The following is a 12,140-nucleotide window of genomic DNA, read 5'->3' as shown; positions in this document are numbered from 1 at the left end:
CAGAAGAGGGGAGGTGTCACAGAGCCAAAAAGGATCCCCACCAACACCCACCCCATGCCAGCAGTGCATATGCAGAGCCAGCACCTGTTCAGAGCCTTGCCAAAGTAGGAGCCTGAGTCATGCCCTGGCTGTCATGAAGACAAGCAGACACTTTCAAAATTAATATATATTTTTATTGAATAGTTGCTCTAAGTGGGCTTGTGAAGCCACCCATAGAATTACTTCTTTCATCTCAGCAGTGGTTCAGTTATCAGTTATTAGCTTTGCAAGAGAAGAAAACCAAACAGAAGGAGGTGCATTAAAATAAATAGGTTATTTTTTTCTTATCTTTAAAATAAACTTTTGAAATAAATACTTTGTTGTTTTTTTAGAGGTTTTTTTTTTTTGTTTTCTTTTTTGTTTGTTTGTTTGTTTTTTTTGTTTCCTTTTAAATTTACAAGAGTATTGTCAAAAAAAAAAACAGCCATCAGGTTATAAACATGTATTATACCTTATAGAAAGGAACCCAAATAAAGGCAGCCAGGGAGGGATCTCTTTATACACTGTACAGAATGCCTTTGTACCAGTTAAATGGAGAATTAGAGGCTTCGGTTCTTGGTATGATGCTCTCCTTTGAAGCCAAGGGGACCTGTCTTCTTGGGAGAGTTTTGTGCTGAGGACACTGGGGAGGCAGGCGGCTGCCTGTCCACTGAGCATCACGAAGGCCTGAAGGAACTGCCAGGAGGTGGGAGGATGAGGAAGAGAAAGTGGACAGGGACTTCAGCAGGGAAGGAGGGGACCAGCCGCACCAGCAACTCATCGGGGAGGATTTGATTCCACTCCTTTTGAAGCCCTTTGTGTGTTTGCAAGAGGTCCTGGTGCTCACCAAGAAATACCCTGAAGCATGTGAGCCCATAGGAGGTCACAGCTTTGCTTCAGATCTGAACCAGCCACCTCCAGCTGCTGTACGTATCCTAGAGGAGTGGGCTCCATGGGCTCCTAGGAGACCAACCTCACTTCATTTCCACCGAAGAACAAGAATGGAGTTTCAGGGGAAGATCTCTTCTCTGTGTTTCTTGTATACTGATCACAGAAAGATAGACCTTCCCATAGCCAAAGACCTGTCAGTGTTCTCCAGCCTCAAAATACCCGTGGACCAGAATGAGAGAGAGCAAATGAACAGAGCAGGTGCTGGAAACAGCAAGCTTGGGGCATGGCATGCTCTTTCCTGGTGCATCCCACTCCTGTAAACCCAGTTCATCCCTCTTTATTGCACTACAGCAGCTGTCAATAAACTGTAATTTTGTGCTTTGGCATCTTTTGGCCAACAATACTTCCCCACCATTCTGTTGGATCATATGTGAGGATAGGGGAGAGTTGACTCAACGGGATTTTATGGGAATCTGAGAATGAAATCTCAAAGACCTTCCCCCTCAAAATCCAACCCTGCCAACTGTTTTTTATGTCCTTGGCTGGCAACTGCTTTCGTGGGAGACAAAGAGCTTTCCCAGGGATGGGTGCCAACCTGAGCTACACCCCAAGCATCACCTACTTGCACTGAGAAGACTGAGAGAAATGGGATAGGATGTGTGCTTCAGGTTGGTCCACAGTGACTCCTCAACAGTGCTGGGACCGATCACACTGTATTAAAGGAGTGGAACAGGGCTGAGAGAAGCCATAGCACAAAGCAAGCACCATCAGGAGTCTTTGGAGAAGATGGGAAGAGCAGAGCAGGGGGAGCTCAGGTCCTGCTCAGCAGCTCCTGCCCTGCCTCCTGCTCCTTGGCACCTGAGCATCTCTCCTTAAATTTGCCCTGAAACCCTGCATGTTTCCTGGGAAAGGAGCCCATGACCAGCACAGAGGCACAATGTGGAGAAACGCTCTCTTGTGAAGCAGTTCCATCTTTGTCAGGTCCCAGGAGTGCATGGAAAACAGAGGACTTGTCGTGCGACTCTCCAAACAGAAAACCAAGAAAGACACGTCGGGACAGAGAGACACCCAAACTGTCAGGGCAAGCAGCTGCACACAAACATCTGGAGCAGATGTTATCTGACTCATTACAGGGTGGGGCAGGAAAGGGGCTCACAACTCCAACCAGAACTGGAGCCCTCTCTGAAGAGAAACCGAACCATCCAGCAGCCAGAAATGGGAAGGAAGCAGGATGGAACTGGTCTGAGGACATTAGGAAAAGCTCAGGAAAAACAAACATGATCAGAAGTTACCCACAGCCTTCCTGACACCAGATGGGCTCAGCAAACTGGAACTGGCATCTTTGGAGAGCTTTTGGCAAACGTCAGCTCTGAACATCTCCAGTCCATGCAACTGTAAGACCTCAACATGGCTCTGATTTACCTTCAACACAGTCCAGCTGAGGCTCTGCATGGTCTGACAGCCCTCTGTGCACAACTGGGCCCTCTCCAATTCCCTTCTACATGCCCCATATTCCATAAAATATATTTCATGAGTTTGGCTTTTATGGGAGCTGAGACATTCAAGAGACCTGGCCAGACTCCTCAGCCCTGCACTCTGGTATGGCATGATTCCCTATTGGAAATGGAACTTCCGTGCTGACCCAGAAAAAGCCCATTAGGTAGACGGCATCCTGGACTCCTACCAATTGCTGAAGGTAAATATGCTGCAATAGTAGTTCTGGGTTCCACCTCACTGCACTATGCCAAGGCAAACTGGCTCCGAGGAGATGGTATCTGGACAGCCATCTCCTCATCCTGTGGCTCCAGCACCTGGAGGAGATCACCCCATGCTTGCATGACTTGAGAGGCCGTGAAAATTATGAAGCTTCACATGTTGAGTCATTCCACCATCAGGAGAGGAAGCAATGATTTGCAGAGATACAGAGGTGGTAACTAAATTTATAAGACGGCTCCACTTAAAAAGGAGGAGGAAAAAAAAATCAAAGTAGAGCAAGTTGGAAAATTCTGTTCATTAGTTTTCTTCTGAAAGTTTCAATGAACTATTTCCCGTTGTTGTTGAAGTGAGCCAGTTCCTCAAATCCTCAATGAAAAAAAAAAGGGACTTTTTCCCCTAAAAAAAAGTTTTGCACTTTTTAGGAGGAATAAATTTAATCAGCACCAATAGGTAAGTGAAAAGAAAAGGAAGGATGCCTCTTGGTGGAAGTCTCTCCTCCAAACATCACTTGGAAATACCCATATGCCAAGCAACTGCTGGCATATGGATAAGTACATTTGTGATGTATTTTATAATTGCCACAGAGATGGACTGATCTTGTGTTGGTACAGACATGGAAAGGCTGCTGTCTGAGAAGGTCATTGCCTTAAAAACCAAATGGCAAAACTGCACAGGCATCATCTTCTCCCTCCTTATCAGAACAAGATCCTTGCTGTAAGCCACAGCATCATCCTGAATTCTCTACTGCTCACAGAGGTGGGCTCTGCATCTTTAGAAGCATCTTCCATCAATGCCCGTTGGGCTCTGAGAGAAACCAGGATCAGGATTTTGGTCATGCCCATACCACACCACAGGCACAAACTCTCCACCAGGGATGGGATTCACCTCCCCTTCACACCATCAACATGTAGCTCCCTTAGAATCAAAGGAGTCAAGCACCAGCAGCACACATTTTAATTAATGTTTCTGAGGAGGATGAATCACTCCCTGGAACTGCTTTTTTTTTTCTTTTTTTTTCCCCTGCAACAGAGGGAGCTTGGATCAGCTGTGATTTTTAGATAGCAAATGTATGGGAAGATGAATCCCATCAAGAAATGCTACCTCCTGGCTCATCCCACAGTCAGCACTAAATCCTACTCCCTCTCTGCAACCTCTATACCTCCCTCTCCCCCTCACCCGACTACCTAGGAACTCAAGGTCTAGGATTAGCGATAAACAGATCAGGAAATCATCTTCCAGAATGTGGAAGTGTACCAGGAAGCCAAACCTTGCATCTGGCACCATTCACAGCAGTATCATGGATATTATTAGTAATAGTCCTAGCCATCCTAACGTTATATTTATATATACAAAAATAGATCCACAGGACTCTACGGAAAGAAGTGGCTGAGTGAATGCAATGGGCAAGCCCTGGACAGCAGAGTCTTGGAGGAAGCCAAGGGAGACTTTGCATATATTTATCCAGGGGAACCATTTACTTCCCTTTGCACACACTTGTCTCAGAGGAGTGACAGCCTTGGGACATAATCCCAGCCCCAAGCTCCCCTAACCCACCAGTGGCAAGCGGAGATGGGGCTGAGCCCAGGTCTGGAAGAATCTACCCACAGCTGCAGCAATGGGTTTGGCTTTTTAGCATCACAGCACATAAACCATGAAGCACTGCCCCCATATCGTGGTCTGCAGATGGCTCAGCCCAACGGCTCCATTCAGCCCCATCCCACTGTTACAGAATACTCTCAGCAGTGACAGTGCTGTGGCATACTGATGGCCAAGGAAAGCAAGATGAGGGCTCAAAGGCAATTTCTGCAGGGAAGGAAGGTTGGGGTCCCATCTGCGGAAACTCCCTTCAACTCTCTGTTTTCCTCAAGCCAAAACAGGACCCCCACCTCGGATCAGTGCTAAGCAGAGGGGAGAGAAGAGCTGGCTGTCGATAGTTGGGTTTGGGGACTTTTTTAAAGTGATTTCAGTGCTGGTGGAAGGTACCAGACAGGCAGAAGGCAGATCTAGGGAACAGGGTGTTGGGACAAAGCTCTGTCCCCATGGCTATTTCACCCTAACCTCGAGGACAAGCCTGGAAGTATAGAAAGGGAGCTGCATCTGCTCAGTGGTGGGATGGAGATGGGTGATAATATCATCTTCTCTCCCATCCCATCATGGTTTGCACTTTGGAGGAAGACCCTTCACCTCCAGGCATGAAGAAACTAATAATTGTTCCAAACCAGCATCCTGCTCTCCATCACATCCCAGGGGAACCTTCCCCTCACTGCAGCTGGGCAGCAGCTGAAAGGTTTGAAATCTTCCCACAATTTCCCTTCCTCTTGGAGGCAGGAGAAATGAGATGCCTTCTGACTGGCATCTCTTGATGGCTTCCAAGCAGGCAGGGAGGCTGCTGCTGCTTGGTGGGACCCTGCAGCACCTGGAGGATGAGGGATATAGGCAGTGGGAGAAAATGGAGACCACCCCTGAAAAGTGCTGGAAGGAGAGAACAGGTCCAGGCTCCTGGAGGACTCTAGCTTGGGATGCATGACCCCAGCTCCTCCTACCATGGGAAGAGCCATGGCCCAGGGACCCTGAGTCTCATTCCTTGGAGGAAGGCAGGGGGCAAGGGAGCACTGCAGAGCAGGGGCAGCCAGAGGAGAATGGGGACGAAGGGAAGAGGATCGGGAGGAATTGTCTGCTTGTCCTCCCCAGGAGGGTCATACCGGCTTATCCAGCGCCTTGGGGAAAGGCGAGCCGCTGGAGGAGGAGATCTTTCTGCACACCGTGTTGGTGTGGGTCTGACAGCGGCAGCCAGGGCGTTTCAGGCCATCATAACCCCGCTGGCAAAGTTTGAGGCACCCCAAGGTGGGAAAGTAGCAGCAGAGGCAGGGCATGAGGAGGGAGAGGAAGCTCATGGCAGCCCAGCGGGCGCAGCAGGAGCCCGGCCCGCAGGAGCACGGGTCATCAGCGCAGGTGTCCTCGTCATCGCTGGAGCAGTGGTAGAAGAGGCCCTTGACACAGCAGAGACAAGTCCCATAGTCGAGGAGGCTCTCTGGGGAGCAGAGGCAGCGCTGATTGCACAGCCAGCAGGAGGGCAGGCCACGGGCGGCCGTGCAGCGAGCACACTTGCAGCGCCCGCACTCCTCGCAGACGAAGAGGTGCCCGCCGTGCAGGCTGCCCTTCGCCGCCGCCCCTTTCAAGGGAGATTCCTCCGCTTTCAGCTCGCCGGCCCTGGGCTGCATCCGGATGAGCGAGTGGCCCGAGTGGGACGGCGTCAGGGCGCTGAGCAGGCGCTGCTCGGAGGCTGTGGTGCTCTGGGACACGGAGCTGGCTGTGCTGGAGTGGCTCATGGCTTGCTGCAAAGGCGGCATGTGGGGCTGCTGGCTGTGGCTGCGGTGCAGGTCCTGCAGCGTGGAGGATGCCAGGCGGTCCTGAGTCCACTCCTGCTTGTGCGGTGGTTGCGAGAGGGATGGGTTGGAGTGGGCTTGCTGGAAGCAGGTGGCTGGCCTCTCCACGTAGTTGTTGCTGGCACGGATGGAGCGGATTTGGTCGATGGACAGGACCTGCTGGAAGTCCTCAGCCGGGGGTTCCATCGTCTCGTCACAGCTGAGTTCAGCCACGCTGGAAGAGAGCTGCATCGCCAGGAGCTGGGGGAACCTGCGGCATCAGGGCACATCTAAAAGTCCTAAAGGATGAGGTGGGAAGAGAGAGGAACATTTGTGTTATGCTTCGTAACGGTCCATCCCTGCAGCCTACTGAACTCCTAATGAATTTCATAATCACAGAACATTTGGGTCAGGAGAGACATCAAAGCCCATCTGGTTCCAACCCCTGCCATGGGCTGGCTGCCCCCACCAGCTCAGACTGCCCTGGGCCCCATCTCACCTGGCCTTGAGCACCTCCAGGGATGGGGCAGCCACAGCTCTCTGGGCAGCAGTGCCAGGGCTTCACTGCCCTGAATAAAAAATTTCTTCCTGACATCTTATTCCTAACAAACAACTTGAGGCACTGCTGAGCCCAGGAGGATGTTGGCGGGACATTTCTAAACATTGGGACAGTGAGACTTGTCCCTTGGCTCAGGTGGATGCAGCATCTTCCCATGCTCTGTGTCCTTCCACAGAAGGTTCCCCAACTCTTGCCAGCACCAATGGGCACTGCCTGTCCTCTCTTGAGGAGGGGAAGCTCAATGAGACCTGTTCAGGGATAGAGCTGGGAACAGCATCTCCAGCTCAGGAGGGCTGAACCAGGGCATAGGAAAACTAACATGAGCCAGGGACACAAGGAAGGAGGGGAACCAAAAACATTTAATTGCAAGTAACAGCAACAAATCACCACTAATACAATACGTGCTTGGCCAGGGTCTGGGAATCACCAAGACCTCACATTTCATAGTGTCGTGCCCAGATTTCCCATTCACATCCCCATTGCAAAAGGGCAGACTTCTGTTTAACCCCAAAGCTGATATAAGCATCTTGCCTTGTTCCTACACCAAAGCTGCCATGCAAAAATGGAGCAGCCATGCGGATGTGCTTCATTGCATGCCAGTACCCCCAAGAACTTCCAGTCCAGATTTCAGTTGGATATATGCTTTGTGTGCACAGCCAACTTCCCTGGAACAAAGCCGTTCCCTGGCAGATCAAACATCTGATCCGCGGGTGACACCGGCTTTGTCACAGTGCCCACAGGAAGGCTGTTCTATAGGAGCTCCTGTGGCCAGCAAAGGCCAGCAAGTAGGTGAGGGGCCACAGGTAAATCTGCTCATGCAGCAGAGAGAAGCAGAGGGAAGATTGATTTTCATTAGCTAAGGCTGACCTTGAAGTGCAGGAAAAGCAAAGGCAACGTACTTTGACAGTTAAAGCAAGAAGTGCCCTCTCCCATCCCCCTTTCCGGAAAGAAAATGCAAGCATCTGCTTAAATCTGTGGGCTTTTTTGTTTTTTTTCCCTTTGCAAGGAGCCCACTTTCAAGCCATCCTGAGTGAGATGCTTGTCCCATGCAGAGCAGTGTGAGTGGTGGATAGCTCACTGTTGGATACCCACAGCCTACTGGGAATGGATTTCTTTAGTGGGAATACAAGGTGAATACATGGATAACCAAGCATAGTCTGTGAGAGCATGTTTCCAGGACAGGAATGGGCCAATGCAAGCCAAGCTCTCACTGAAGCACGGTCTGAGGAGCTGCAGTCCCCTGCACCCCTGAAAAGATGGGATGAGTCTCAGTCTGCAGATGGAACCATGCAACAGGGAGCATAGCAGCTTCAGTGGGTTCCTGCATCTCTCAGGACCGGGATCCCATCTCAAGGAGCGTTAGGCTGACTGACATCCAGTGCAGCTGGAGCTCCTCACATCTCAGTGTCCATCCCCTTCATTTGGGTGCTGGGTTTGGTGTGCTTGGGCATTAGGACTCGAACCAGGAAGACAGGGAGCTCTGGACAGGTTCACGTGGGGGGCTGAGATTGAGATGTGACCCAAAGGGAGAGACCTGGAACAGCAGAGTCTGTGGGGATGGAGATGGTAGAACTGGGAGACTGAGAGCAGCCAAAGGGCAGCTACTCCCACCCAATCCCACATGCAATAAGTAAAGACATGCTTAGGCAGGAGGAGCAGTGTGGAGGATGCTGCAACATGGGGGGGAAAGGAGGCAGAGAGGAGCTGGCGATAGGAATACAAGGCACTGCAACCTGAACACTTAAAATCTGGATCCTGGACTTGGATGCAGCACCTGAGACACCTTGGAGAACCCATGGGACCAAACCTGGGTCCAGGTGCTCCTGGACCTACAATCCCTAGATGTAGGAGTTAGACAAAATGTCTCTTTCTGGGACCTGAGTGAACACAAGCTGGGGTGTCCACAGGGAGATGGAGGAGCTAGGGATCCCCTGGTCCAGTGGCATGGGGGCAAGGGGGACTGAAAACCCAGGGGGAGGACCCTGCTGTTGCCCCACAGAACCCCACTTGCTCCAATCGCTCCTTGCTGGAGGCACGGGGGGGTTGCAGCAGGTCCCTGCCCTCTTACCACAGCACTGCCACCCCCTCCCTGCCTACCTGCCTGTTGGGGGGAGCAGGACAGCGTGTCCCCAGCATCCTCCTCCTCACACCCTGCCTGCCAGCGGGCATGCCAGCTCCGGAAACCGGGTGAGCTTTATGACCGGCAGCAGCCCCAAACATATAAAGTTCGTGTGATAATGGGCCAGAGGAAGGATAGTAAAAGCAAATGATTTACAGGCACTGGAGGTGGCTGTGAGCTGGGGACGAGCTCTGCAGAGCACTCCGGTGGGAACAGAGGGGGCTTCCTCCATGCAGAACCCCCTCTTTCCCCACGCATTGGCACATGTATGGCCAGATCCCTACCTGCAGCCCCCCCATATACCCCACTCTTGTCCAGCACTTCACGCGTGGATCCCCGTGAATGCTCCCCACAACCCAGCACCTCCACCGGCAGCCACGCGTATCCCACGCTCCATGCGTGACCAAAATCCCACGCACCCACCCGTGTCCCGTACCCCACTCACCCCGCCGGCCGCTCCATTCGCCGTGCCCAGCCCTAGGGGCCGCCGGGCGGCACGGGCATGGGGCACCGGCCGCCCCCCCCGGCCCCGCAGCCGGGGGCAGCGAGGCAGAGCCCTGCAGGGCTGCCCGACTCGGGTTTGTGAATGCAGGCAGGTCCTTGTGAATGGGGGCAGCGTGGAGGATGGGAGGGAGGAAGGGAGGGATTTAGTGCTGCCCGTTAGCATCTCTCCCTCTCCCTCTCTCTCTCTGCCGCTCGCTTTCCCGGAGCTGGAGCTCTTAATGCTTACCTAAGTGGCGTCATCCAGCTGAAATTGAATCGGCCCATTAGCGGTCCCCATAGAGCCCTGTGCATCCGCTCCCTAGATAATGACTGCAACAGAGCCGAGCGCTGCGGGATGCAGCAGGCGCTATTTAAACATTTCCGTCTCTTCTCCGGCTCTGCTTCCCCCCTCCGCGCCCACCGGGACAGCCCCGCCGTCCCCGTTCCTCGGCCCCGGGGGACACAGGGACAGCCCCATATAGCCCCATCCCATCGGCACTCGTGGATTTGGTTTATTTTGTCATCACCACGGGCATGGTGTGTCGGAAGCGCCTTGGGTTTGGCAGCACAAAGCAGGGGATGGCATCGACCTGTGCTGTCACCTTGATGCATAAATCACTGTGCTTCAGGCACTGTCACCTGCTCCCCAATCCCAGTCACCTCTTCTGGGTGTCTGGGAGGCATCAGCGGGAGCCTGGATGCCATCCAGAAAGTTCACACTAATTCCAAATTAGTGTTCAAAGCTCAGATAGGATGGAAAGGGGCTTTGCCACACTCTCCAAAATCAGCCCCACAGCCGCTGTTCTCCCAGAACAAAATCCCTCAGACTCTGGGTCCAAGCAGGACATGGACCTTCTGTTGCTCCCTGTGCTCCCTTCTCGTGCTGCCTTCTGTGAGGCTTGGGCACACTGAGGACCCTTGTGACACCCCTGGGACTCATCCAGAAATTAGCAGGACCTGAGTTAGCAGCCCTGAGGACACAAGGCTTCTCCTTGGTGACACTGCACACAGTTATGGAGCCAGCTTGATCTCCTAGCCTCTCTATTTACCTCTCAGCCCTTCACAAATCCTTTCAAGCAGTGCTTTCTGGTGGAGTGAAGCGGGATTAGCAGCTCAAGGGGGCTGATGACCCATCTTCAAGGAATTAGGGTGAAGACATCAGGAACCAGCACCCTTTGCAAGCTCAAGCAGCATGGGAGCCTGCACCCAGGGCAGGTCACTGCTCAGAGCTGGCCCAGCAAGAGTGGATGTGTGGCTGGAGAAGAAAGATAAGGGTGACAAACAGCCCTGCCACTTGTTGCCCAACAGATGGGCTTCATCCAGGATGACCTTACTGAGCTCAGTGGCTCTCTCTCAGTGCATGCCAGCAGAAGCCCAGCACAGTGACGAGGCACCCTGCTCTCTGGTGGTACACAGATGCGCCTGTCCACACTCGTTTGTAGTCATTTCAATGCTAAGCATCCCTCCCGTGGGGGTCAGGGTCCACACGGGATGCTTCCAGAGGTGCTGCAGCAGGAGTGGGGAACAGACTCCCAGCAGCATCATCCCACAGCCAAAATGCCACATCCTCCTCCAACCAGCCCCTCCTCTTCATCTTCCAGCTCAGGTTTTAAAGGGGCAGAAGGGACCGAGGTGCCCAAACCCCAGCGCCCGCCCCCAAAAAAGCACGTGTGCGCGTCCTCCCCTTCTCCCAGCCCGATCTCTCGCTCCCACCTCAAGGCGTGCAGCAATTCGGGCTTTCCCTCCACCGTCTCGCAGCATCCCTGCAGCCCGCGTCGTGCTCAGCGCCCCTTTATTCCTCGCCCGCCTGCTGCCGAGGGAGGGCCGAAAGGCATGAATGCCGAGATGCCGAGACAAGTGGGAGGGTGGGAAGCAAAGGGAGAATAGCAGCCTCCTGGGGAGTTATTGACCACAGCATCTCCGAAGAGATAGGGCTGGGAACTGGGATGGATTTACAGAGGAGAAAAGTTGAGGGGCGCTCCCGAAGTGTCTGGGGCAGATCCTCCATCAGGTTCTGGTGGGGGGGGGGTCCCAATTGGGATAGGAATGTGGTCCCTTGACTGTGCACAGTCATAGCACAGAGGATGCTGCTATGACTGCCCTGCTCTATGATAGCCTTTCCTCATGAGAGCAGAGGATTTAGCATCCTGCTGTGACCTGTGTCCCTTGCTACCTTTGCCTGCTAATCCCATCTCCCCCTACGCCCTTTGGTTCACTGCTCCCGGCTGGAATCTGTCACATCTTAACCCCTCCAGCACCTCTGGGGTCCCATCCTAAGTAGCACCCCAGGCCCTGTTCTCTGGTCTTATTTTGGAGCATCTCCTCCTGGAACAGCTGACAGTATGGAGTTATCCATCTTCCCATGCTCAGTAACAGCTCAGAAAGGTTTTTAGATCTATGCACAAAATCATTCCAATTTTAACAAAGCCAAAAGGGCTAAATCTGGAGCCTGAGGTGTTCAGTTGGGATTTAAAGCGGACAGGAGAGCCTCCAAGCACCCCGGTCCTCCTGTGCAGAACAGCTCATTGCAGTGATCAGCCCAGGCAGAAAATCCCAAGGCAAGGCTGAAGGTGTCTGATCTCTTCTGGTGCTCTTAGCCAGACCTGGGCACCAGCAGAGGGAAGATTCATCTTTGGTTAAAGACGATGCAGGGGGAGAAGGAGTAAGGGGGGTGAAGAGAACGTATGATTCCCCTGATTAAATCAGAGAGAAACAAAGAGGTGCTGGTGCCCTCTAATTTCTAAATTCACAGATTTTAGGGCCAGAAGGGACGGTGATGTTCATCTAGCCTGACAGACTGTATTATGTGAAAGCCACTTGAAGGCAGACAGCGCCAGCAGCTCTTTAGAAGCAGCAGCAAGTGCTGGGGAGGAATTAAAAGGCTGTGATTCTCCCAGGGTGAGAGATGTGGGGATCCCAAAACAAGCCTCGGTGAGGAAGAACCAGGTACATCCACCCCACTGTGCACAGAATGAACAGACGGCTGCAC

The 12,140-nt window shown here is 52.8% G+C and overlaps 1 protein-coding gene across 3 annotated transcripts; it reads right to left on the bottom strand.

The window, feature by feature from the left end:
- Positions 1-392: 392 nt before the first annotated feature.
- On the bottom strand, positions 393-10,947 carry SPRY3 (sprouty RTK signaling antagonist 3). 3 transcript variants are annotated; one of them, XM_042876714.1, is made up of 2 exons: positions 10,865-10,947; positions 393-6,289 (listed from the first exon to the last, which is right to left on the bottom strand). In XM_042876714.1, the coding sequence occupies exon 2, from the start codon at positions 6,240-6,242 to the stop codon at positions 5,322-5,324; it is 921 nt and encodes a 306-aa protein (XP_042732648.1). In that variant the 5' UTR covers positions 6,243-6,289; positions 10,865-10,947; the 3' UTR covers positions 393-5,321. The 3 variants fall into 3 exon arrangements, with proteins under 3 accessions (XP_042732648.1, XP_042732646.1, XP_042732647.1); XM_042876712.1 differs by lacking the exon at positions 10,865-10,947 and adding an exon at positions 9,399-9,522; XM_042876713.1 differs by lacking the exon at positions 10,865-10,947 and adding an exon at positions 9,114-9,194.
- Between the last annotated feature and the right edge of the window lie 1,193 nt (positions 10,948-12,140).

Source organism: Lagopus leucura, unplaced genomic scaffold, assembly GCF_019238085.1.
Source record: "Lagopus leucura isolate 7727_CA_CO unplaced genomic scaffold, USGS_WTPT01 Super-Scaffold_100016, whole genome shotgun sequence".
NCBI classification, from domain to species: domain Eukaryota; kingdom Metazoa; phylum Chordata; class Aves; order Galliformes; family Phasianidae; genus Lagopus; species Lagopus leucura.
Note: the sequence above shows the minus strand (reverse complement) of the source record. Positions and strands in the feature narration are given on the sequence as shown.